The following is a 23760-nucleotide window of genomic DNA, read 5'->3' on the forward strand; positions in this document are numbered from 1 at the left end:
CTAAATTTTTAGCGGCCAATGCAAAACAGAAAAGGCAACAATTTAAAATTTGAAGATTTTCTGTTGTTTTGCGAGTAATTATTAACTGAATGTTGGTCATTACGTCACAACTAAAAGTTGACCATCCTCTAGCCAAAGGAATCACTGGAATAAATAGGAAGAAGAATCTTCAATACTCACTTAACTTGATACAAAAACAATCAACATCAGACTGCCGGCATGATGTAATTAATTTAATTTTCTATGTACTTTAATGTTATTAATTTACTCTTGTGCTTCTCGATTTATTAATATGGTTCAACTTCTTGTAGGAGGACTCCAAACGCAGCAAAGGAGCACGCATTTGATTTTCCAAGTCAGATTTTCGTCGTTGAATTTTCTCCTTTTTGTTGGTCAAAGGATTTGGTATGCGTCGGCACCGAAAACTCTGTCGTTCTAGGCGCCGTCCTCTTCCCAGTACGTTAAATAATTTACTTGTCGTAAGAAGAGGATCATTTTCATTTTTGCAGGAAGATCATGCTTGGGAAGAAACACCCGACAACACCAAGCTGCAGATGTACAGCCAGTTGAGCGAGTCAGGACGAGTCTCCAAATCGCAGGATATAACTTTTATTGAGCTTAAAACCTTCAAGCAAAGCCTTCGCCCACAAGCGATTGCGTGGAGTCCTGACACAACCCTGAGAGGTCTCCCGAGACTTGTGCATTTTGCAGTTGCGTACAGCGTCTCCACTGTTCCAACTGTCGAAATTAAAATGAGCAACATTGTATGATCATACAATTTTTAAGATTCCATGTAATAAAAAATATTTTCCAGATTAAACTGTACAAAACAGATCTGTCTGAAAGTGTGACCATAACAGATTTGGAGGGGCACCAAAGCTACATCAATGCGATGGCTTTCGAGCCGGATGGAAATTTGATTGCCTCTGTCAGTGACGATCTCACGTGTAGAATTTGGAATACTAGGGATGAGAGTGAACACCAAAAGCCAGAGATCAAAATCAATCTAAAATCACCTGGTATTAATTGAAATAAAATCCCAAAACTATGTGAGAGTTTTTATTTTTATTATTGAAGGAATGGCTGTCTGTTGGCACGGAGAAGAACCAGGGAAGTTGCTGGTGGCCGAGAAGAATGGCCTCATCCAACTTTTGAATGTGCAGAACCAGCAGCCCATGATGTCCCTCGATTCTGGCACGACACCGCTCATGTCAGCCCATTGGGCTCCGTCGAACAGCATGTTTGTTTGTGCTCTAGCTGGGGGAGAAATGATTGTTTGGGACATTTCAAAACCAAGGTTGATAGCAATTTAATTATTATTTAATCTGAGACTGACCACAAAATTTTACAGCCAACCTCTTGAAGTGCGTCCTGTGCACCCTCAGGGTGGCCGTTGGATCAAATTCAGTAGCAACTCCGATCTGGTTTTGGCCACCATTGGCAGGCCCGGGCACCAACTCAAAGTGTACAACATTTCAGCCAAACTTCCAAAATTATCTGTTCCACTTCCGGTGAGTACCACTGCATGTTTTCTTGTCTCACTCTTGCTCATCCTTATTTTAGTCAAGTTTCGTAGAAATTTGGATTTTATTTTTATTATTGTTATATTAGACCGTTTACAAAAATTTTATGAGAGAAACACTGAAATACGTTGGAACTTTTTGACAGATTGCGTATGGACTGTCGTGGCACTACCATTTGCCCTACGTTGCCCTGGGCTGCGATCATCAAATGCTTATTTGGAAAGTTGCAACTAAGTGAAGACCATGTTTAAATCGTGTCATGAACTTTTTATGTTTATTTTCAATTCTCAGCTTAAATAATATTAAATTTTCTTTACAAATTATAATAATAATAATACAATTTTTTGATATTTCTTAAAACATTCCATAGTCAACGGCTAGTTTGGTCAAGTCCGATAGGCGCTTTTTCCCCTGCGGATCAGTGATGTCTTTGAATTGGGTCAGCGTGACCAGATCCACTGGCTCGTTGCCCTCCATGCGGTCCAAATCTTGAACGTCCTCTGATTCGACCAGCGAAAGAGGAACCAACTCGAGAGCGCATGAAAATCCGAGCAAACCGTTGACGCGCCACTGGTCTTGCAATTGCTCCCAAGTCAATGGGCACTTCGAAACTCCCAGTTCATGAACTGCGTTACATAGAATCTAAAAAGCAGAAATTATGGAAGATAATATTATAATTTAAATGTGCAGGTTTTTTACAGAAATTTAATTATAAAATGCTTTTTTTTTCGATTAAAAAGTTATTCTTTCTTACATTGTAATAATTTCTGAGCAGGGCGTCCATACCACCAGCTGCCTCCCTTTGCTCCTCAGTGGTGCAGGAAAAGATGAAAATTGAAAGATCGGACATAGGCGAGCAGTATCTGACTAGCTGGAAGTCGATCATCATGACTTTGTCACTCTTGTCAAATAAAAAGTTGGTGGACCATGTGTCTCCGTGGTTTATTACCGACGGGTTCAGCAACTTCACAGACTTGCACAAATTGGCAAAGAGTACTTGCGCGTTTTTGCCAAACGCTTCTAGCTTGCGCAGGTACTCGGTACCTTCAAGTTCGTCTTTCACCGTGTTGTGCCACAATTTGTACATTTTGTACATGTACCCTTCATAGGTTTTGGCAAACTCGGGCGCAAACCACGGCTCGCCAATCAGATTGGCGGCGTTGGAAAATTTCTCCGGCTCCAGGGTTTGCAGGGCGTAGGAAAGGGCGTGGAATCGGGCCAAAGTGTTGAGCAGGGACGTTCTCTGGGCCTCGGTTGGGCCTGAAATTCGGTCTGTCATGTTGTAGCCCAAGGCTTTCAAATCCTCAAAAACCAAAAAGTCGTTCAGGCCGTCGCTCATTGCGAAGTAACAGCCAGAAATAGGCATTAGAGGGTCCGAGGCTACTTTTTCGGCTCCACGTCTTTTTATTTCAAATTCTCGCAGCATCGGTGCCAGTTTATTAAAGAAGAGAACCTCCTTTGCAAAAAACGACTCGCAGCGGAAGGTCTTCCTTCGCACCATGTTTGGTGGGAGACCTTTGGCTATCAGGGTCAGTTCGGATTCGTCCGACAGCTGCACCCTGATCCGGTAAATGATTCCCATGTAGCCATCGCCCTTTTCCGCTCCTGGCTCAACGTAATGACTTTTAATGCCAAGTCCGGTGCGTCCTTTTAAACTGAGGGCCTTGTCCACGGCCACCTGTAAAATTTCTTCGGTGAAGGACTGGGAAATGGTTTTCAGAGACAGCGCCATGTTTCGTTACTCCAATAAGCGGCTCAGTTATCTATTGAGTGAATCGACTTTATTAATCAATTTAGCTTTTGATGGCATTAAAAAATATCCTTCCATACATACCCATTATTTTGGAGAGTTTAGAGATACGGACCCGGCATCTGGAGGCCGCGAACTGCCGAACCCGACATCTCGGAGTGGAAATCAACACTAATTTTTGCACTATAATATCAACACCTAAATGAGCAATATGCAAATTTTTAAATGCATGATACAGAAGCCCCAAAAAAGATAAATAAATATTTGAATGCATAATAATTGTAATTAAACTAATATCTAAATAGCTCCCAAACTTTTATGACAAAAAATAATATAGCGAAAATTATTTGACACAAATTTGTGGTCTTTTGCCTAAATTAATAAGCTTTGGCAGAAAATTGGAATGGAATGAATTATTAAAAATTAAAAAAAAAATTAATTTATATTTTGTTCTTCAACTTGAACAGTTTTATTTGCAATCCACATGCAAATCTAAGAATCTTTAATTCAGATTTACACGTTTTCTCTTATTTCCTCTGATTTTTGCTTAACTGATGGGATAATTAAACATGAAAATAATGAGATACTTGATAAGCAAAAAAATTGATGAATAATAAGTTATTGCTTCATTTGTTGTCTATTTAGTTTATTTATTATTATTATAAATATTTATATTTTATAATTCAAGTTGATATTCAAAAGCAAAATGTTAATTAGAAATTAAATTATGTCATAGTGAGCTGCCAATCGCGTTAGATCAACCAGTCTTTTCTTTCCTGCTGGATCTGTGATATCCTTGAACTGCGTCAGCTCTACTAGATCGACGGGCTCTTCGCCCTCCATTCTGTCAATGTCCTGCACGTCCTCAGACTCGACCATGGAAAAGGGCACCAGTTCGAGTGCAGCAGCGAACCCGTTTAGTCCGTTCACTCGCCAGTGCTCCTGTAACTGCTCTCTCGTCAGGGGGCATTTTGCAACGCCCAATTTATTTACTGAGTCACACAAGACCTGAAAAATTACAACTTAATATTATTTTTGGCCCATTTTTTCATATTATATATTTAGCAAAAAATTACCTCATAGTAATTGTCCAAAATCTCATCCATGCCGCCAGCTGAGTTTCTTTGCTCCTCCGTGGTGCATGCAAAGATGAAAGTTGAAAGGTCCGCCATAGGTGAGCAGTACCTGGCCATTTGGAAGTCGATCATCATGGGTTTATCTCCGCTGAATAAGAAATTCGTGGACCAAGCGTCGCCGTGGTTGATGACAGACGGCGTCAGGGCTTGAACCGAATTGCAAATTTTTTCAAAAAGAACGTGCTCGTTTTTGCCGAAAGCCTTCAACTTTTCCAAAACGTCTGTTCCTTCCAATTCGTCCTGGACCGCACGAAGCCAAACGTTATAAATTTTAAACATGTACCTTGCGTAGATGGTGGAATATTGGGGTGCGAACCACGGCTCTGCGATTCCTTTGGCGACCTGAAGAAATTCCTCAGGGTAAAGCGCCTGCAGGCCGTAGGAAAGGGCGTGATATCGAGCCAGAGAGTGAAGGATGGCGTTCGTCTGGCCTAAGGTCAAACCTGCTTTGCGGTCGGTCATGCCGTAGCCCAACTCGGTCAGGTCCTGGATGACCAAAAAGTCGTTCTGGCCGTCGCTGAAGGCGTGGAAACACTCAGGGATGGGCAGGAAAGAGTCGGAAGTGACTTTTTCAGCGCCACGCCGCTCCAGCTCAAAGTTTCGCAGCATCGGCGCCAACTGATTGTAAAACAGCACCTCCTTACTGAAATAGGACTCGCAACGGAAGGTCTTCCGGCGGACCATATTGGGCGGAAGGCCCTTTCCAATCATGGGAAGAAGGGAACCGTCCGAAAGTACTACCTTGATGCGGTAGATGATGCCAATGTAACCGTCGCCTTTTCCAGCGCCCGCTTCGACCGAGTAGCTTTTTATTTTGAGGTCAGGAGTGCCCTTCAGGGCCAAGGCCTTTTCCACCACCACTCTTAAAGTTTCCTGCGTGAAAAGCTCAGAAATTGAGCTCAAAGAAAACGCCATGTTTTTTTTTTACACAACTACAATTGCCAGAACAAAAATTGAGTAGTGTTTGTCATATCAGTGCTTTGGCTGATAATAGAGATTGATTAAAAAGGTTGTAATGTTAGTCAGTTGCATCATTTATCATTTATCTTTTAATAAACGTAATTATCATTCTGAATGAAAGATATATTTTATTAAATAAGACATTCTTATTTCTTTATATTTTGGTTAATAATTTATATAATTCAAGATTAAAAATAATATTAAATTTATAACTTTTGAATAATTATATTGATGATGCATTTTGTTATATGCAGAGATTGCCTTGTGATACACCAATAACCTTAAATTGCAACTGCAATATGATTGTAGCGTATCATTTACTTTATACTCAAGTTCTTTTCAAGTTTTTTTCTTTTTAAATCCTTTATGTACATGTATTATTTCCTTTGCGCAACAATGACCAGCTAAATGAAACAAAATTTTCCTCCATGCTCTCATTATTTAAATAAATAAAGATTTAATGTAACAATAACAAACATAAAGAACAATTAACGTATTAACATATTTCAATTGACACCTTTCATGAAGATGAGCTGCTGCTGGATGAGTTTTCACTACCTAGTGAAGGGTTGTTTGAAGTAGGAGGTCTGTTTACCAGTTGGCTAACTGTAACCGGTGGTCGGTCTTGCCGTTCAAGACTTGAATTCCAAGAACTGCTTTCATCGGACTCGGAACTTTCCGAACTACTGCTTGAGCTTGAGCTCTCCGATTCACTACTGCTGCTAGAACCACTTTTCTCAAAATTAGTGGTCGGGAGCTTCAGTAAGACAGGTGCATCATTTATTCTTGGGGGAGAATTTGATCCCGGGAACATTCCTGAAAACGCCGGGTTTTGCTGCAACTTTTCCTCCTTTTTCGTTAAATCTTCAAAAGCAATTTTCCTCGCTGGAATTTTACTCAGGGCGTCTATTTGGCTGGTTATTTTTGCCAGCATGTCGTTGTTGGAAATGGCCATTATATTGATGATATTAAGAAGTTGCTGAAATTTTAAAACTATAATTTCATGATGAAATTAAAAACGAAACTTACCGTCTTATCTAACTCTTCCAATTTCATTTGGGATTTACTAGATGAACTGACGCTGTTCAACACATTTTTTGAGGGATTGTTATTAAGCAACAACGGCATTCGCAATGACGCAGATTTTCCTTGCTTTTTATTTTTAGCACTAGTCCTTAACTTGATACTTTTTTCTTTTTTGCTTCCAGCAGCAGCCTTAACAGATATTAATATTAAAATTATTTTGATACTAATTGAATAATTGTATGAAAAAAGTGATTCAAAATAAGTAATTTACATTCTTTTATATAATATAAATAATATCACTGACCTGCGCCGCAAACAATAGATAAATTATTGCAATTATCGGGAGCAACTTCATAATTGCAGGCGTCAAGTGCCAGTCACGAAATGAAACTAACAAATATCGCAAAGAACTTTTCCGCATGCCAGTTTTGGAAGCGTGACGATAGTGATGAATGAAATTGTTTTCAAAAGGATTTGTAAATTGTTTGTTTTACAAATTGCATCAGCACTCGTGCGTGAAAAAATTCGAAAATTTTCTCATCACCATCACGAACTGCACTTACATTTAATTTATGAATTGTCAACATTTTAACTTAAATCTAACCAAGATATTGTTTTTAAATTGCTACACTTATTTTTGATTAGCATTGACTTACAATAGGAAAGACTAGAATAAAATTCTAATGAAAACTACTATTCTTCACAAATAAAGCAAAATTTATTATTTTATTTTTAATGCGCATTAATTTCAATTTTATCTAATAATTTCTTGCATATTGTGGATCCACATGGTACAGTCTTCCAGGTGGTAGCGGTGCTGGATGGCCTGCCAATTTAATTAAATTTGCATATAAGCCTAAATTTTTTTATAATGATATACCATACCATAGGGAATCTGTTGAGGTGGGTTATTAATATTTAAAGGCGTAGGGTGGAAATATCCTTGCGGTTTTGGCAAATCATAAACTGGCACCAGTCTGAAAAAGTTTAAAAAAATTTCATAATTATACAAATAATTATTTAGGAAAGCATTCTCACTTGTCAGGCTGGCAACAAGCAATGCAGTTAGGCTTGCAGGAGAACCTGTTGATATCCTTGGATTCAATAGACTCGCCCCTGAGCGCCTTGGCCATTTCAATCAAATTGTCGTGCAGTTTTTTCACATTTAGCATCCTAATTTTCTGTTGCTTGCTTGATTTCGAGTGGGATTCGGAAGACGAAGAACTGCTTGTCGATTTTCTTGATTTGCTATCAGAATAAGAGCTGCTGCTGCTGCTGTCAGAGTTGCTGCACTTCTTGCAGTAGTAAGGGCTACAAATGTGGCCTGTCATTGATGCACGAATTGCCCTCCGTAGCTCCTCTATTTTTTGGGGATCCATGGTTTTCGCAAACCCCCCTTCACTCTTAGAATTCTTATAAATGAAATAGTTGTTAACAGAATATTCAATAAATGTACACTTACTGTTACCTCCTCCTTTGAACTAACGTTTGATTTTCTCGAGTAAGTTGGTTGTTTTTTAATATCCTCAGTCGCTTTTGCCTGGTTTGAATTGTTTCATATAATGAATAATTCAGTTAATAAATTTTTCAGGTTGATAATATATAAATTTATTAATAAAAGTAGAACTAATGGAATTAATTTAGCTTCTTTTGTGTGTGAAAATGAAAAATAATTTTCTTATTTAAATATTTATCCATGTTAAAATAACAATAATAATTAGAACCAGAAATTAAATTTAAATAATTAACCTCATATTACAAGAAAGTTTGCTCAAAATTGCTTTGAAATCATGTTTATAAACTCTTAAAAAGTACAATTAATCTACCTTTTCTGCGCACTGCGAGGTTTGAAGTGTCACAAACATTGCGAAAAACAGAATCGCAAATCTTAGCTCCGTCATTGTTATTAAAACGTTCTGGATTGAATGTCGCAAACTGAATGTGAAATTCTCGTTTGCGACAATTGCTTTTATAATTGAAATTGAAACTCAAAACAAAAATAATCACATAAAATTTTCATCGATAAGCGTTTCTTCAGGCTTAAAGTTTACAAAATTCATTCTATCATTGATATAAAATCATGGAGGAAGAAGCTTTTATCGGGTGTTCAAGGTTTCATCGTTAAACACACACTTTGTTTGGTTGATTACAAAAGCGTTCATTTTTATTTCATCACCTTAATTTGCACATTGTGCATATTCTATATCATTCTATATTAACAATACAAATGAATGTGCGAGTTTTGAGGAGATGCCTAATTGAAGAGATGTGAGAAACTTGGTATATTTCTTACTTGTTGTTACTAGGCTAATAATTTATGTCAGGATTGCAAAAATTTTTAAATAAACCTAAGTAGAAAAAAATGTATTTTAGAAAAAATTAATTTTGAAGCAAGTCGAACTCACCTTCAAATTAGTAATACGCTTGCTCAGCTTCTTGGTATACCGGAATAAGATGTGTCCGCCTAAAAAATAAATTTTTAAAATATAATTCAAAAAATTAATGTCTCGGTTTTGCACTTACACGCTGCATCTGTGGCATGAGATAGAATCTGAATTGCTGCTACACTCAGAGCTGGATGGGCACTCAACCGACACCTTTTTCCAGCACTTGCATTCCTTGTGAATCTCTCCAGAGCAGCATTCGCTGCTGCTAGATTCGCATGAGCAGGATGAAGAGCTGGAACAGTCATCGGAGCTACTAGAATCGCAGGAACACGAGGAGCTACTGCTAGAGCAACTACTGCTGCTAGAAGATGATGAGCAGCAGCAGCTATCACTGGAGGATGAAGATGAGCAGCTGTCACTTGAAGATGATGAGCACGAGCAGCTCGAGGATGAAGATGAGCAGCTGTCACTGGAAGACGAGGAGCAGGAGCAACTGGACGATGAAGATGAGCAGCTGTCACTCGAAGACGAGGAGCAGGAGCAGCTGGACGAGGAAGATGAGCAGCTTTCACTCGAAGACGAGGAGCAGGAACAGCTCGAGGAAGATGATGAGCAGCTATCACTAGAAGATGATGAGCAGGAGCAGCTGTCACTGGAGGAGGATGAGCAGCTATCACTGGAAGAAGAGCAAGAGCAGCTAGATGAAGATGAAGAGCAGCTATCGCTTGAAGATGAACTGCATGAGCAGCTGTCACTCGAAGACGAGGAGCAGCAGCAGCTGTCACTCGAAGATGAAGAATCACAGGAACAGCTTGACGAAGATGAGCAGCTATCGCTTGAAGATGATGAGCAGCAGCAACTATCACTAGAGGATGAAGAATCGCAGGAGCAGGAGTCGCATGAGCAGGAGTCAGAACTACTGGAACAGCAGCTGCAAGAGCTGGAGCTTGAACTGTCACAACAGCAGGAATCTGAGCTACTTGAATCACAAGAGCAAGAATCTGAGCTGCAAGAATCGCACGAGCAGGAATCACAAGAGCAGGAATCTGAGCTGCAAGAATCGCATGAGCAGGAAGAGCAGCTGCAAGAGTCGCATGAGCAGGAGCTGGAATCGCTGGGATCACTGGAATCGCTGGGATCACTGGAATCGCTGGGATCACTGGAATCGCTAGGATCACTGGAATCACTAGAATCGGATATTAAATCATCCTGTCGTGCAACGCGAGTGCAAGGAATATTGGTAGCGGCAATGCGGGCCATAAGTTGGTCCACGAGTTTTTCGGTGTTCTCCCCTTGAAGTGGATTTTCTTCCTGGTGTCTCTGCTGGTGCTGGATGATTAGAGCAGCCACATTATCAGCCACTCTTTTCGCAAGTCCCTCAGCCTGGGGTTCTTCTTCTGCGGCCTGTTCGTTGCACGTGTGAACTATAGTATCCATCATCCTTTCCAATATGACGCGCTAAAAATGTGTGCTAGTTTAACTTCTTTTAAAAATTCTATTTTTTCCAACCTTTGATGCTGTGCATTTTGGGCAGAATTCACGAATGATATTCTTGACATCTGCGGCAATAGGCTAGAATTTGTAATTATTAGTACCAAGTGTTTAAAAAAAATTTGCTTTAAAATTTTACTTCCAGGGTTTTTTTCAGGTTGCATAAAGGGGGTGGATGTTCTTCATTACATTCAGAAGTTTCTGTGGGAGTCTCTTGCAATCTAATATGTCTCTGAAAAACACATTATTTACAAGGAAAAAAAATATTAAATATTCAATTACCTTCACTTGGGCAACATCATTGTTCACCACATCTTCCTAAAAATAAAAAATAAATATAACTCGCTGTTGAATTTGAAGTATATCTGAATGAACAAACGTTTGGCAATTGGGGCTCCAAATGTTCTAATTCCGAGCCAGTGGGCGCCGCTGAAACCAAACCGGCGATCAGGAGAGCGCAGACGAGTGAACAACGTGTGTAAGCCATCGAGGAGAATAACCCTGCTACTGGTCTCGAGAGGGTATCTATACTGCTCTCGTATCAGCTTTTCCTATTTATAATATCAGATTTATCTCGTGCAAGAACGTCATTTGTTGGCGAATATACCAAAACAAGGTTTTTCTGCTTTGTTTATGCTTGTTGATAAATTTTTTGCGCAACCAAATATGTCGACACTTTAAAAAGTGATCAACTTTGGATGCGTTTAAAGGATTTATTTTTGAATATCCATAATTAAAAAATATTTTATCACATATTTCAATTTAAAGTTTGGCCCAAAAGTTTTATTCCAGTTGTTTACTAAGGCTTGCTATCAATTCTCTCTACCAAATAGGCTTTCGTCGTTTTTCCGGCTTGTTGCCAGAGAATTACCTAATATTGAAACCTACCTAATTGGTTAAATTATCATCTTTTATTTATTGATAATATTTCTAAACTTTTACCAGCCCTGATATTTTATTGAAGTTTTGGCTTTTATAAAATATTCAGCTACATAATCGATTTTTCAAACAGATTTAATTCAAACAAGAAATTAATTGATTGCAGCATTTCATGTAAGATTTTGAGCGTCTTTTTTAGTTGGTGCGATTGTTTGTTAAATAATAATTGCAAGGTCAAACAATCTTAAGTAAGCACAAAATTGAATTACAGTGAGTGGAAAGATTACTTGTATGAAAATAATTATAGGTTTGGTTTGGGTTATTTTTAGAAATGAAATTCCAGAAAATTTTTAGGATATTTTTAGTTTATATTGTGGAACGTTAGGCGATTTTGTTGTTTAATATTAAAATACAATAGTCCATCATTGCAATGTTTTCATCATCATGGTTGTAATGATATATCTTCCACAAGTAATAATTTGAGTTTGATTTTTTATTACAAAACATGTTGTATAATAGGCTCTCGTCAGCATTTTCCCTAAAAGCGCTAGAAATTGAAGCCGAATTTTTGTAAATCTCGCGAAATAAAAAACATTATTGCACCTCGCAAACTTTGGCATGAGCATTTTTCTTCCAACAATATAGAGCGGAAACAACTGCATAATATAGATCATTAATCGTCACAATGATGAGTTTGATAGATAGAAAGAGTTGAGGGAGTGTGGGCCGAGGGTGTTTCGATACACAGAGTAATGATGGCGGTAATAATAAATGTTTGCCCCTCGTTATTTTTGGGGCAGAAGACTTTTCATGTTGATAATTTACGAGGGAACTTATTTATGTAACAATATAATATGATACACAAACATTCAGAAATCATACATGCGTTTTCTCTTTTTTTATCTTCCGATGAAAAGCATCTCGATCCACAAGCAGGTTTTTCTCTCTTTTTTTAATGTACGCCACGTTTATAAATCGAGTTATCAATCAATACATATGACACAAATTTGGCATGAATAAATTAATTTAAATTACCAACTAAGAATCACAATAACTGGGAATGACATTTTACACATTGGACTTGAAAGGAGGCTTGAAAACGAGTCAAAGTGTTTTTTGCTGTGGCTCTTTTCAGTCACAAATTCGCGCGCTCCACACTCTATAATTATCGCGTAGAAGTATAATTTTACCTCTAACTGTTGGCTCTTATCAAACATTTATACATTCAACTGCGTTAATGATTTTTATTAGTTATGTACAAAGTGTAGTCTTTTTATTGGGATTCTAACTTTCCTCGGCACGAGAAAAACGTGGTGGTGGGTTTTCAAGTAAACTGCCGGCGACCTGTGATTCCCAAGCGGCCCCCTGACTTCTTCTCATCCAACGTACAATGATAATATAATATGAATTCGTTGTAAAATATTTACACACAAGCGAACAACAAACAGAAAAAAACACCGCGTCGCAAACCAAAAAAGTGATGTGTGTGCGTTTTTTCACAAAGAGCCCTTCAAAGGGTTCAGCAACCTGCAAACTCAATAGTTCTCTTTATTTATAAATTCTGTTGCCGGACCCTTTCAGTCAAGGACGGCGGCATTTATTATTTTGTTGCTATTGCGATGTGGTGTCGGATGAAAATCGTGAAAAATTGCTTTGACTGGCTGACTCATTGCCACCGAGTGAGATCATTGAATAGATTCAACATGCCTGTATAAATATTTAGAAAAAAAGATGGAGAAATCACTGTTTAACGAAACTAGTCTCAGGGCGCTTTCTTGGGCAGGGTGCCTACAATTCGGACAGTCTTTTGCTGTTGCTGCTGCTGCTGCTGCATGCGGATGGCCTCCTGGCGCTGCCGGTTGAGGTCCTCGAGGTGGCGGTGGCGCGCCATCTCCTCGAGTTGCCGCTGCCGCAGGTACTGCGCCTGCTGCTCGGGCGTCATGCGCTGCAGGGTGTTGCGCGTCGCGCCACTCACCCTGATGGTCATCTTGTGTTGCTCGCCGAGGTCGCTGAACTCTGGCGGCGGCGCCACCAGCACCGGTTCGTCAGGCGCCGGGTGCAAATGGTACAGGTGGGGGTGGTGCGCCCTGCCGGCCGCTGCAGCCGCCGCCTGCTGGTGTGGCGACGGGTATGACGCGTGCATCACCCCTTGGTGCTGGTGTTGGTGCGGGGGGTGCGTCGCCTGGTGCGGGTGGTAGTGGTGAGCGTGTGCTGCTGCGGCGGCAGCGGCGGCCGCTGCTCGAGCTCCATCAAATTCCGGCGGAGGTGGAACAACCTGCAATTTGAATTTTAAGTCAATTTATTTTTACAGAGGACAATACAAAGTCTGCCATAGTTGTGTTTAGAAGGCGTGAAAATTTAAAACAAAATCTATTCACTTTTGACTTTTCAGCATTAGTATTTAGTAGACCAATCAGTTTTAACATTGAGATGTTCCCTAAATTAAAGAGAAATTTATTAAAACAGAAATAGATAATGAATATAATAATTAATATACATGTTGCTTTTTTGTTGAAGAAATTTCAAATGAAAATATGAGACAGAAAAAATAATCTTTTGGTAATTTTTTTTTTTAACTTTTAGGAATCTCTTTTTAAAATTTCTAGACTCTTTGATTTTTTTTTATAAAACCACCTATTTGATGACATTTTATTTATAAATACTTACGCTGACCATGTTGAGCTGCTCGACGTGCCTTTGAATGAGCTGCAAACTCTCCTCAATGCTGCGCTCCATTTCAATGGGTCTGCCCATGGCGTCCACCTCTCGACTGCGCTGCCCACCATGTCTGCCCATGCTGCCCATGTGGGCCGTGGAGAGTGGCTGCTGCCTGTGATTCGGCATGATCAGCTTGGACGCCATGATAGGCCCGTCTCGCATTTGCATTTGCTGAAAATTTGAGATAAGTATTTTTTCCTTGAATTATATTTAAAAATTGTACACTTACTCGAAGTTCTCGTTCACGTTCGATTTCTCTCTGTCGTTCTCGGTCGCGCTCCTCCTGGATTTTGTGGTCCAGGAAGGTGACGGTCTTGGTCGTCTTGTGTGGAAGAGTGGCTGAATTCACGTTCGAGTGGCGAATTGCAGGGGGTAAACTGTGATCGCTCTCGCCTTCACTTTCTTGGGGAGGCGGAAGTTGGACGAGGGAAACGGCGTGTCTGGTGAGCGTACCAGTGCCCGCTCGCCTCGCTGTTCCTGCACCATCCTCACTCTTTCTCCTAGGCTTTTGAGTGGTGACCGCATCTTTAAAAGAACATTAAACTTTAGTTATGCGACTTTGATTTTTCTAAACTAATTGTTTCTGAAAATAAAAATAAACATGCTTCATTTTTTTCCACCTTCAGCTTTTATAATTATTATTATTTTTTAATAAAATTGTAAAAAAATGTAATTACCTGGTGCATCAGTGGACTCGCTTCCGTCTGGCTGCCACGTTCTCTCTTCCAAAATGTGTTTGATCTCGTCTTTTTGCGCCTGCTGTGGTGGCGCCGGCTTCTTTTCGGGCGGCGCTGGCATTTTTCCATTCACATTCAACGCCATAGCAGCAGGCCCTTTCTGACCTGGTGCTCGGCCGCTGTTGATCACGCTGGAGCTGCGCACAAATGCAGGCGCGCCTACTTGGATGCGGGTCGTGTGGATCGGCCTGTTTTGTTTGTTCAAACTTATTAGTCGGGGGAAAATGACCAATGGCGAAAAATATTCAATGACAGCCTTAAATGTCCTTGCGGTTTCTCTCAAAAAGGGAAAGAGCGTGTCTGGTTATTTTCGTTATCTATGTCTACACAAAAATTTAAATCTACTTTTTAGAAAGTTACGGCCAATTTGTGAATTGATTTATATATATTTCAAAATAATGTTTTTAAACACCCAATTATAGATCAATACGGACCAAACTGTCCCACTCTTACCTGGTCTGCTGAGACTTTGAGTGAGGCGAGGAGGATTTTGGGGGGTGGGTTGTGTCGCCCGCAGTCTTTGGCTCTGGCTGCGTGTCCTGATCCGAACTCACCCCCGATGATGAATTATCACCATCCTCCTGGGAGAAGTCATTTGGATAGGATTTTGAGCTCTTTAATTGAGTTTTTACCTGTAAAAATTGAATTACAGAATATTAGTACAAAATTACATTAAATTTCGGGCAACACTCAATAACATCCAAAGTATAGCTGATCTGGGAAATATGAAGGAAGAGCTAGTGCAAGCAAATGATTTATTTTTATTTTTACTCCACATCGATTTTCAATTCTAAAAGAAGAAAGTAACAGTGAAACGTTCATTTTATCTTAAAGCTGAAAAGTGAATTGATGATTTCCTGCAAGAAGGCATGCTTGCGATTTTAGTGCATTACAAAATGTTCTGCATGCTCTGAATTTGATTTATGTGTTGTACCTTTTGGATCTCCTCCACACTAAAACTATGAGGTAGATTGCCGTTGGTGGCTGCGGCGGAGGAGGAGGAGTTGCTGGCAGACGGTGCTGCAGGTGGTGCCGCTTCTGCCACGGGTGTCGACGGCGTCTCTGGTTGTTTGGCGTGGGGTGGGGGCGGCGGCGGCGTTTCTTCGGCCGGGGTGCCCGCCCCGTTGACCCTGGTCTGCCTCTCAGCCACCTTCTGGGCGAGCAGGTCTTTGAACACGGGTGACATGCAGGAAGACCTTGCAGAAGGGGACAGAGGTCCGTTCGGGCTGATGGACTCGGCCGTGTTTGAGTCCTTCGAGCTCTGGCGCGAGGGGCGGCGCTCCTTCTTTGGGCCCTTGCCCGCTTCGCTGCCACCTTCGTCACTTTCGCCCTGTAATAGGTCACCTTTTATTCCATAACTCCTCTTATTTTTTTTCATTATACAAACAATTTTTTATTTCTTTTAGCCCCTTGTTACCATTTTAACTCTCAATTCAATGTTAGTGATGAAAATTGTAAAATTCTTAACATTAATTTTAATTTAAGGTAAAAAATTAAATCCAATCATGTATCAAAGCTTTGGATTTAAAAAGTCAATTAAAATCAGATGAAAATGTGAAAAATGAAATTGAAGGTATTTGCTTAAAATTTGTGCTAAAAATTTTCCTCAAATTGTAGGAGATTTTAATTACTAATTAATATGCTTTTAATTTTAATTTATCTCCAAAAATATGTGAAGTCGCGTTTCTAATTCATTTATATGAAAAACAAAAATGATTTCACATTATTCTCCAACAAATTTCTACTCTATAATAAACACTAAAAATTAATCAAATTAAAAACACAACATTTAGAGTCAAGAAAACGTGCGACAAAAAACAAATGATGCACCTCACTGGACCTGAAATTGATTTCGTTTGATTTTGTCCTCACCTCGCTCATGCTGTAATCAGGTTCAGGAATAGGAGGAGCAGCAACTGGAGGCGCGACGGCCGCGGCATTGTTGTGCTGGAAGGGTTGTGCATACGGGCTGGTGGCGCCGCTCCCTTTCTCAGGGGAGGCTGGCGCCCCATCCGCCGGGGGCTTGAAAGTGGTGCTGCCCTCACCTTGGCTGTGCTTTCGGACCTGCACAAGCACGCAAGGTTAAAGCTTCTATTTTTTTTTTCTAACAGTTATCGTTTAGCTCCAGATTTATTCAATTCTAAATCATGCCTTTTCGGCTGGAGCTTTTTGACATTTATTACAAACAGTTTGGGTGCATGACATTAAAAAAATAAAAATGATTTTGATACGGACATAAGAAAAAATAATGCAGGAATGTGGAAGTTGTGAAATTACCAAGGGTCTGGCGCCACTGGGTGGAAGACTGTGCGATCGAGATTTGGCACCTTCCTTTGGCGTCCGGCCCAGGGTGCTCGAACCCTGCCGCAAAGCCACGACCTTTACCTCTTCAGGACTGGCGTATAGTTTGGCAGGGCCCGGCCTGAAGCTGGACATGATTGGCTCAGGACTGGTAGGAGTTGCAGTTCGACTGTCTGCTGAAAGTTTTATTAAAACGTAGAAATGAAATATAATTAATTAAAATGGCATTAAAGAAAATAGGAATGAGAAAAATGAAAACGTTTCACTTAAGAAAAAGGACATTTTTTGTGTGAAACTGTATAAATATTTCATTGCTTGAAATCTACACAAGGCAATGTCAGTTTTTTTTTTTTTCATAAAAAAAAAAACTCATTGTGACTAACCTTGCTGGCCGACGGGCGAGTCCCTGACGGTGGCGTACTCGCTGCTGCTCTTGGTGCGTGGCGAGACCTCGACTCTGACGACCTGGCCGACAGGAATGGGTGGCGGAGGGTGGGTGGGCGGGGGTGGTGCGGCGCCGGCGAGCGAGCGGTTCCTCGGCAGGGAGCGGGTGCGCTGCGACAGGGAACGAGTGACCGCCTCGTGCTCCATGTGCAGCCGCTCCATGCTGCGCCACGCGTGGCCGTACTCGCGGCCTCCGTTCGTCATCGCCGTCGTCCCGATGTGACCTGCAATCGTTCGACAAAAACCAATTTTCACCCGCGCAAAACGACACTCACACGTGATCAGCCACATGCAAACGTAGGTCTGCTTGGAAACACTGGGTGTGGAAAATTATATGTAATACGTAATTGATATACCATTGCTCTATGAAACTGCCAAGGAAACGTAATGTGAAACCTTCACTTCCGAATTTCAATCGAATTGAGCGAACTTGATTTGAGGTGATAAGAATTTTTTTTTGCAATCTCGAAAACATCTTATTGTTTAACAATTTTTAAAACTTTGTCAAAAGATAGAAAATTTAATTACAGATTATTCTTTTTAATTGCCCCACATTAAAATTTTCTGATTATTCTAGTCTTGGAAAAGGTCAATTTTGCTACACATAATATTACTGCATTAAAAAAAATGTAAAATCCATTTCTATTTTCTAAGAATTAAAGTTCAATTAATTAGTTGATAAGACAAAACATTTTAGTAATAAAATTCTATATATTCTGTTTCGAAAAGAGAATTTCACAAACACAAAGAGTTTATTTTTTTTATTTATTAAACATTTTAAGTTAAATTAAATGTCAGTTGACAGAAAAATATTAATATTTGACCAGGTTAAGGTCAAGTTTTGAAATTTAAGGTAGCAAAGTCAATCGATTTTTACTTAGTTTCCAGCCCTCCTGATTTTGATAATTTTGAAATTTCCATCAAACCATTTTTTAAATACGGAAATATTAAGGAATATAAAATGATTAGGGCTTGGTAAAAATCGCTTTCTGAAGATTTCATCTAATATGTTTCCTTGTGTAAACGAAAAAATTATCTAACTTGGCAAAAATTAGCTGCTCGAGTGGTTTCAGCAAAATAATCATACCACAATATAGAGAGAAAGAGAGTCACCAAATACGAAATAATGCGTCAAAGAGAATGAATAGAACCAACAGAGAGTACAATATCGAGTGCAATTAAGTTTGTAAGTTTATAGGTATTATAGGCACACAAGTGTTCGAGACCTTTCTTGTTAACTTTTGTCCTTCTGTGCTTGGCTGCGTTTTTGAGAAGTTTGTTTGTATTATTAGAATGGTTAGGCCGCGAGTGGCACTCACCAGAAGTTTGCGTGGGCTGCACCCACCACGAGATGTCCTCCTGACTCCGCGCGCCCCGCGACGACCACATTCGCGCGCCTGCATGCGTTGGGCTGACGTGCGCCAAGTCGGGGGTGCTGCTGAAGGACTTGTGCAGCGTGTCCGACGCCCCGCGACGTCCCAGCTGACAAACATCAAAACAATCAAAATATTTACATTTCTGATCATTTTTGTATTTATTTATTTTTTATTTAACAGAGAAGCGGATTCTCATAAATATCAGTGTTAATTTTTAGGTCAAGCTGCTGATTGTTGTTATTTTTTCAACTCAATTGGGGTGGTATATGCAAGCTTGGTTTGGAGCGATTTTATCAATTTTAGAGGGGCTAATTTTGAGGAAAAAAACATTTTAGTAATTTCCAAAAGGAAAGAGTCAGTTTAAAAAAATTCAGTTCTCCCAATTCATACAATTTTCATCATGATGTCTACATGGAAATAAATTAAAAAAAATGCCAAGGAGTAAAAATTATCACCTGAATTAATCAGTCTGTTCTTTTCTGAGCTAAAAGTTATTTTTACTAAAAACGATTATAACATTTGTTTATTTGACCAACAAATACTAACTGTCCGTATTAAATTATTTGTATTTTTAGCGAGCAGAAATTTTTAAGTTGCGTACCTTTCCTCTGGAGCGTTTCATTTCAGCCACGCTGGCATAGACCTTGGGCGTCCTGGCGCTTCCCGCTGGGGAAGGTGGCGCAGGTCCTTGGCGCGCAAACAGCTCCTCCAGTTCGGCGGCCGTGATTCGAGACGAGGTTGGTCTCGCCCTGATGGACGCCGTCCTCGGAGGCGTCCCTCTTGCCTGCACACTTTCAGTCGAGCTGCTCTTTGTTGTGTTTGCCGACAGGGTCACATCTTCACTGTCTGCTTCGTCCAGTTGGCTCGAGTTTTGCTGCTGGTTTCCATCTATCATTCAAGCAGAAAAGAAATAAGTAAAGCACATTTTTGGAGATAAAATCTCTAAAAAAGTGAGTTCGTTGGAAATATAAGGGAATTGAGTATTAATGATAATTATGCCAACATTCCAAAGATAAACTTCTCTTAGCAATTTTATTTTTAAGCTTTCAATTTTCATAGGTATTTTATTTAGGATGTTTAAAATCAGTTGGTTAAATTTTATTTTGATTCTTCAAATAAATTGAAAATATCAATCCAATTCCAGCAAAAGTGTACATGTTTTATGAAATAATCCATTTTTAGGCGCTGCTGATACATAGAATAGTCAAATAAATAATTTTTAATTTAATCTTCTTCTTCAGTGTAATTATTTTTCAAACGTTTTGAGGGACTGTTCTTCTGTTGTATCATTGATTGTTATCCGAGTGTTATTATTAGATTTTTACCTAAATCTGCCACCAAAGATCTGGCCCGAGCTCTGCCCACACTTAGCGTTGTCTTAGGATCCCTGCGAGGTGGTAGTGGCGCTGGGTTACGATCTGCAAAGCAGCAAAGCGTTAACGTTAGCGCCCATTTATTAAGTTTAGTCTTGGTAAAACGTTTCTTCTTTGTTTAAAAATTAGTAATTTCAATTATTGGAGGAGAAAAAACGGGGAACTCACTTTGAGCATTCAACTTCCTGGGAAGGGTGGCGCACTGCCTACTGGGCAACGTGGTGGCCGCCTTCATGCCGGTCGCAACGCCCGGTTCGCCCAGGGAAACCACCTTCATGGCCACCAGGTCGCCAGACCGCCTGATAAGCTCGACCACGTGTTCGTGCGACGCTTGCGTCACGTCCTCGCCATTTATCTGCAAAATTGTGGAGAAATTTTAAAGAAAAATAAAAACCAGAATGAGGCTGAAGAAATAATTACGATGAAATAATAACCACTCAAGGAAACCACGTTTATCATATTTTTTAGTTTCATAGCCAAAACTTTCTACAAAATGTTTATAATTGTTCAATTTATTTTCATTTTTATCTTGTTATTTATTATTTAACTTTTTCTTATTCGTTTTAAGTTTTTGTAGGAGATCGTGCTAAAATTTGGTTGTTCTGAAATTTTGAGCTCTTTATGAAAATATTATTATTGTAAATTAATGGAAAATTATTTCTATGTGAATTAACTGACCTCTAGCAGATAGTCGCCCTTTTTCAGTCCTGCCACATCCGCCACCCCACCGGCGTCCACATCGTCCAAATACTGCAGGGCAGGACACCTTTCAGAGGGGGTGAGTTCCATGAGGGGTGACGTGGCTTTGGCGCCCCTCAGCACGAAGCCGAAGCCCTTTCTAGAGCGGTGGAGCACGACCGTCCGCGGCTCCGAGGGCAGTCGGATGGTGATGGGCTTTTTGGACCTGGGGGCGGTGGCGAAGTGGTTCATCTTGTTCTCGCGACGCCCTCCCACCCTCAGGGTGGCCGAGTTGACATTTTGCCGCATTCGAACCTCCTGCACGCAGTGGGCGGCGAAGAGGCCGCTGCGCCCGCGGCAGGTACCTTCAAGCAGCCCGCAATCGGTTGCACCAGTCACTGCGCAATTGGAACATTGAGTCAGGAAAAAGTCAAGAAAACATAAAATGCAGTTCGCAGAAATAAGTAAATTAAATGTTGAAATGTAATATTTTTTACTTGAGAATCTCATATCTATTACTTTGGAAACTAATCATTCAATATTTTTGGGTGAGGTGCCAAATTTATAAGCGGACTTTGATGTTCTTAATTTTATAGTGAAACTTTTTACTCTCAATAATGAAGATAGGCTATTTCTTTATCTTTATTTGCTAAGTTCTAATTCTTGTTGTGAATGAAATTTTGATACAATCAAAAGATTAGATAGAGACTGTAAAAGATCATCACATTCTCTACTCAATGTTTTTAAATATTAATTTCCAAAGTGTTTTATGAATATTTTTCTGAGGTACTAAAAAGTGAATATTGAAAAAAACTTTTAATGCTAGAATAAAAAGTTAAGGAAAATTAAAATAGTAAAAAAATTCTAGATTTCACTCATATAATTATTATCTTTGTATATTTTGATTTAATTTTGTTACTAACAATAACTGATTATTTTTTTAATTAAATAAATTAATAAAATCTGTGTTTGACTGTTGAAAAGGATCTGTTTTTATAGATGCCTTTTTAGTCTCGTCTTTTAATTGAAATTTGAAATAGGTTTTCGGAGGAAAGTCTTTTTTTTATAAAACTATGAGAGTATTAAATTACGGAGTTTTGCACTTAATTATTTTTTTTTTAAATTGATACGGGTACTGATTTTTATAGAATATGATAAAGGATGGATAAATTTTTTTAAAGTTTGGAAATGAAATTTATATCAACTGTTTTCGAACAGAATAAATAGAAGAAATTTTAATCATATAAAATTCCACACAAATAACTAAAATAAATCCGTCCATTCTTAAAGGCATTTTCCACCAGTCTAAACTTAAACTATTTAATTGGCAAGTTTACAAAGAAAATAATTTATATCTTTGTCTTACCTTCTACAATGTCTCCCTGCGTCAAGCACAAGTGTCCGGGCGTGTTGGAGCTGTAGTTTTCGACACACACGGCCGTGACCCCCGCCAAGAGGAGGCCGGCGCCCGTGTCGTAGCCGCCGCCGCTGCCTCCGCTGTTGGAGGTGCCGACGCCAGAACTGTCGCTAATGATGTCGCACTGATCAAGCAGGCTTTTGTCTGCAAAGGTTTAAACAAGTTTTGAAGAAAAATTCAAAAGGAAAAACAAAACGCTCAATCCTCCTAAAAAAGAAAGCCTAAAACCCCAGAGATTTAAAGTCGTGCCAATATACAAGTTTTTGCTCAAAATTGGACGGTGGCGAGAGGTGTTGACTGAGACTGGCGTTGTACCTGTAACGATGCTGGCCGGGTCTTCGCTGGATCCCTCGCTGCCGCGGTTGGAACTGGCCTCGCTGAGACTGGAGCAGCCCGAGCTGAAGCACGGAGGGTTCGACCTGTCTGAGGGCGACGGGGACGGGGGAGGAGGCGGGGTGGAGGCGGCGCACAGCAGCGCGTGGCTCGACATGGAGCTGGGCGGAAGGCTGCGTTGCGTCGACGACGTCAACGTCAGGCACGACGCCGACGACGGCAGCGCCGACTGGAAGTCGAGCACCGAGCCGCTCCTCGGCAGGAAGATGGCGCTCGCGGGACGGCGTTTGGGGTTGTACCGGGGAGGCTCTCGGAAGGGGACTGAAACAAGTCGGCGCACACAAAACACTGTAGGATTCCATCTGCAAGTATGTATACCAACTCCGTTTCCGTTCGCGGCACCCCCGATTAGTTTCTTTTCACTGTCCATTTATTAGTATTATTATTTTTGTTTATAAATTTTTAAATTTAAGATATGAATATTTCCAACTCAAGATAGAACTAAAATGACATTAACTTTAAATTCTCCTTTTGTAATTAAACTTCATTAAGCGTTCTCTTAAAGAGGTTTGAAACATTTTGAAAATAATTTTTCCACAGCTGATCACAATAGAACTAAATCACAAAATCATATCTGAAGTACTCTTTTGCGTCAAAATAAATTGAAATGTTAGCATTTAAAGTTATTTGGCAAAATCCATCGTCTCATTAATAATTTCTGCATTCTATCTTCCATCTATGATGACTTTGGTCAATATTTATTTTCCAAAAGTTTTAAATAAAATCTTCAGAATCTGAAATAGAATTATTTATTTTCAAAACGTTTCTAGCCTCTTTAAATTAATCACTAATTAGCTTGTATTTATGTGTACAGAATAAGTTATTGGTAAATAAAGTTATTCTCAATAGAAGCGATTAACATATTCATTTAGAAGCAATTTAAATTTGCCTCCAAAATATAGTTTGTTTTAGTCCGTCGTCGAAAGTATTGCGTCATAATTAAATTTTAGTTGTTAATGATCACTGAAACAGCATGAGTCTTGGCCTACATGGTAATAAATATACACGAAGCACACAATGCAAGGGGCAACTACTGAGAAATGTACATTAAAGGAGTTTGGGAGAGGAGAGCAGGTCCAGGATGAAATAATTGGTTTTTCGGTTGACAGAGAGAGTGAAATGATAGAAAGAGAGCGATTAAATTCTAGCGGCCACCTTTAGTGAGACCACT

At 39.8% G+C, this 23760-nt stretch overlaps 6 protein-coding genes across 17 annotated transcripts in view; 1 reads left to right on the forward strand and 5 right to left on the reverse strand.

The window, feature by feature from the left end:
* The first annotated feature begins 6 nt into the window (after positions 1-6).
* Positions 7-2455, forward strand: LOC132203423 (nucleoporin Nup37). Its single transcript, XM_059631205.1, has 7 exons — positions 7-224; positions 312-456; positions 510-764; positions 815-1019; positions 1078-1297; positions 1352-1511; positions 1669-2455. The coding sequence occupies exons 1-7, from the start codon at positions 220-222 to the stop codon at positions 1759-1761; spliced, it is 1083 nt and encodes a 360-aa protein (XP_059487188.1). The 5' UTR covers positions 7-219; the 3' UTR covers positions 1762-2455.
* Positions 1776-5385, reverse strand: LOC132203299 (uncharacterized). The gene is made up of 4 exons (XM_059630965.1): positions 4350-5385; positions 4000-4281; positions 2278-3261; positions 1776-2165 (listed from the first exon to the last, which is right to left on the reverse strand). The coding sequence occupies exons 1-4, from the start codon at positions 5322-5324 to the stop codon at positions 1878-1880; spliced, it is 2529 nt and encodes an 842-aa protein (XP_059486948.1). The 5' UTR covers positions 5325-5385; the 3' UTR covers positions 1776-1877.
* A 409-nt stretch (positions 5386-5794) lies between these two features.
* Positions 5795-6851, reverse strand: LOC132203534 (sericin-2-like). Its single transcript, XM_059631366.1, has 3 exons — positions 6700-6851; positions 6399-6584; positions 5795-6348 (listed from the first exon to the last, which is right to left on the reverse strand). The coding sequence occupies exons 1-3, from the start codon at positions 6814-6816 to the stop codon at positions 5890-5892; spliced, it is 762 nt and encodes a 253-aa protein (XP_059487349.1). The 5' UTR covers positions 6817-6851; the 3' UTR covers positions 5795-5889.
* A 240-nt stretch (positions 6852-7091) lies between these two features.
* Positions 7092-8448, reverse strand: LOC132203535 (uncharacterized). 3 transcript variants are annotated; one of them, XM_059631368.1, is made up of 5 exons: positions 8222-8448; positions 7864-7935; positions 7434-7807; positions 7281-7372; positions 7092-7221 (listed from the first exon to the last, which is right to left on the reverse strand). In XM_059631368.1, the coding sequence occupies exons 1-5, from the start codon at positions 8294-8296 to the stop codon at positions 7154-7156; spliced, it is 681 nt and encodes a 226-aa protein (XP_059487351.1). In that variant the 5' UTR covers positions 8297-8448; the 3' UTR covers positions 7092-7153. The 3 variants fall into 3 exon arrangements, with proteins under 3 accessions (XP_059487351.1, XP_059487352.1, XP_059487350.1); XM_059631369.1 differs by having other exon boundaries at positions 7434-7798; positions 7858-7935; XM_059631367.1 differs by having other exon boundaries at positions 7858-7935.
* A 139-nt stretch (positions 8449-8587) lies between these two features.
* Positions 8588-10812, reverse strand: LOC132203533 (uncharacterized protein DDB_G0271670-like). The gene is made up of 7 exons (XM_059631364.1): positions 10653-10812; positions 10556-10591; positions 10413-10505; positions 10292-10354; positions 8919-10240; positions 8801-8859; positions 8588-8743 (listed from the first exon to the last, which is right to left on the reverse strand). Exons 1-6 carry the CDS (start codon positions 10758-10760, stop codon positions 8808-8810), a joined length of 1674 nt encoding a protein of 557 aa, XP_059487347.1. The 5' UTR covers positions 10761-10812; the 3' UTR covers positions 8588-8743; positions 8801-8807.
* Positions 10813-11506: 694 nt separating this feature from the next.
* Positions 11507-23760, reverse strand: part of LOC132202992 (SH3 and multiple ankyrin repeat domains protein 3) — a 70388-nt gene continuing 58134 nt past the window's right edge. For 5 of the 10 annotated variants that reach the window (XM_059630386.1, XM_059630389.1, XM_059630387.1 and 2 more), the window contains 17 exons: positions 22512-22850; positions 22146-22340; positions 20780-21177; positions 20270-20456; positions 20054-20146; positions 19330-19616; positions 18672-18834; positions 18579-18611; positions 17292-17576; positions 16885-17084; positions 16480-16671; positions 15542-15937; positions 15061-15239; positions 14548-14795; positions 14100-14395; positions 13820-14041; positions 11507-13427 (listed from right to left, as the gene is read on the reverse strand). In XM_059630386.1, the coding sequence (XP_059486369.1) occupies positions 12915-13427; positions 13820-14041; positions 14100-14395; positions 14548-14795; positions 15061-15239; positions 15542-15937; positions 16480-16671; positions 16885-17084; positions 17292-17576; positions 18579-18611; positions 18672-18834; positions 19330-19616; positions 20054-20146; positions 20270-20456; positions 20780-21177; positions 22146-22340; positions 22512-22850 (4226 nt within the window). In that variant the 3' untranslated portion in view covers positions 11507-12914. The remainder of the gene's footprint in view (positions 13428-13819; positions 14042-14099; positions 14396-14547; positions 14796-15060; positions 15240-15541; positions 15938-16479; positions 16672-16884; positions 17085-17291; positions 17577-18578; positions 18612-18671; positions 18835-19329; positions 19617-20053; positions 20147-20269; positions 20457-20779; positions 21178-22145; positions 22341-22511; positions 22851-23760) is intronic. The other 5 variants (XM_059630390.1, XM_059630393.1, XM_059630394.1 and 2 more) reach the window with 5 other exon arrangements.

The sequence above is a fragment of the Neocloeon triangulifer genome, unplaced genomic scaffold (assembly GCF_031216515.1).
Source record: "Neocloeon triangulifer isolate White Clay Creek 2 clone unplaced genomic scaffold, ASM3121651v1 ptg000017l, whole genome shotgun sequence".
NCBI classification, from domain to species: domain Eukaryota; kingdom Metazoa; phylum Arthropoda; class Insecta; order Ephemeroptera; family Baetidae; genus Neocloeon; species Neocloeon triangulifer.

What these genes read in the sequence shown, in the direction of transcription:
- LOC132203533 (XM_059631364.1), bottom strand. Translation starts at nt 10,760, where the DNA reads ATGGCTTACACACGTTGTTCACTCGTCTGCGCTCTCCTGATCGCCGGT. An exon ending in ATGATGTTGCCCAAGTGAAG is followed by an intron (nt 10,506 to 10,555) that starts GTAATTGAATAT and finishes TGTGTTTTTCAG; the next exon opens with AGACATATTAGATTGCAAGA. An exon ending in ACCTGAAAAAAACCCTGGAA is followed by an intron (nt 10,355 to 10,412) that starts GTAAAATTTTAA and finishes TACAAATTCTAG; the next exon opens with CCTATTGCCGCAGATGTCAA.
- LOC132203535 (XM_059631367.1), bottom strand. Translation starts at nt 8,296, where the DNA reads ATGACGGAGCTAAGATTTGCGATTCTGTTTTTCGCAATGTTTGTGACA. An exon ending in GTTCAAAGGAGGAGGTAACA is followed by an intron (nt 7,808 to 7,857) that starts GTAAGTGTACAT and finishes TTCATTTATAAG; the next exon opens with AATTCTAAGAGTGAAGGGGG. An exon ending in GCTTGTTGCCAGCCTGACAA is followed by an intron (nt 7,373 to 7,433) that starts GTGAGAATGCTT and finishes AAACTTTTTCAG; the next exon opens with ACTGGTGCCAGTTTATGATT.
- LOC132203534 (XM_059631366.1), bottom strand. Translation starts at nt 6,816, where the DNA reads ATGCGGAAAAGTTCTTTGCGATATTTGTTAGTTTCATTTCGTGACTGG. An exon ending in ATCTATTGTTTGCGGCGCAG is followed by an intron (nt 6,585 to 6,699) that starts GTCAGTGATATT and finishes ATATCTGTTAAG; the next exon opens with GCTGCTGCTGGAAGCAAAAA. An exon ending in TGGAAGAGTTAGATAAGACG is followed by an intron (nt 6,349 to 6,398) that starts GTAAGTTTCGTT and finishes TTAAAATTTCAG; the next exon opens with CAACTTCTTAATATCATCAA.
- LOC132203299 (XM_059630965.1), bottom strand. Translation starts at nt 5,324, where the DNA reads ATGGCGTTTTCTTTGAGCTCAATTTCTGAGCTTTTCACGCAGGAAACT. An exon ending in TTTTGGACAATTACTATGAG is followed by an intron (nt 4,282 to 4,349) that starts GTAATTTTTTGC and finishes GTAATTTTTCAG; the next exon opens with GTCTTGTGTGACTCAGTAAA. An exon ending in TGGCAGCTCACTATGACATA is followed by an intron (nt 3,262 to 3,999) that starts ATTTAATTTCTA and finishes TTATTGGAGTAA; the next exon opens with CGAAACATGGCGCTGTCTCT.
- LOC132203423 (XM_059631205.1), top strand. An exon ending in TAGGCGCCGTCCTCTTCCCA is followed by an intron (nt 457 to 509) that starts GTACGTTAAATA and finishes TCATTTTTGCAG; the next exon opens with GAAGATCATGCTTGGGAAGA. An exon ending in TGGGACATTTCAAAACCAAG is followed by an intron (nt 1,298 to 1,351) that starts GTTGATAGCAAT and finishes AAAATTTTACAG; the next exon opens with CCAACCTCTTGAAGTGCGTC.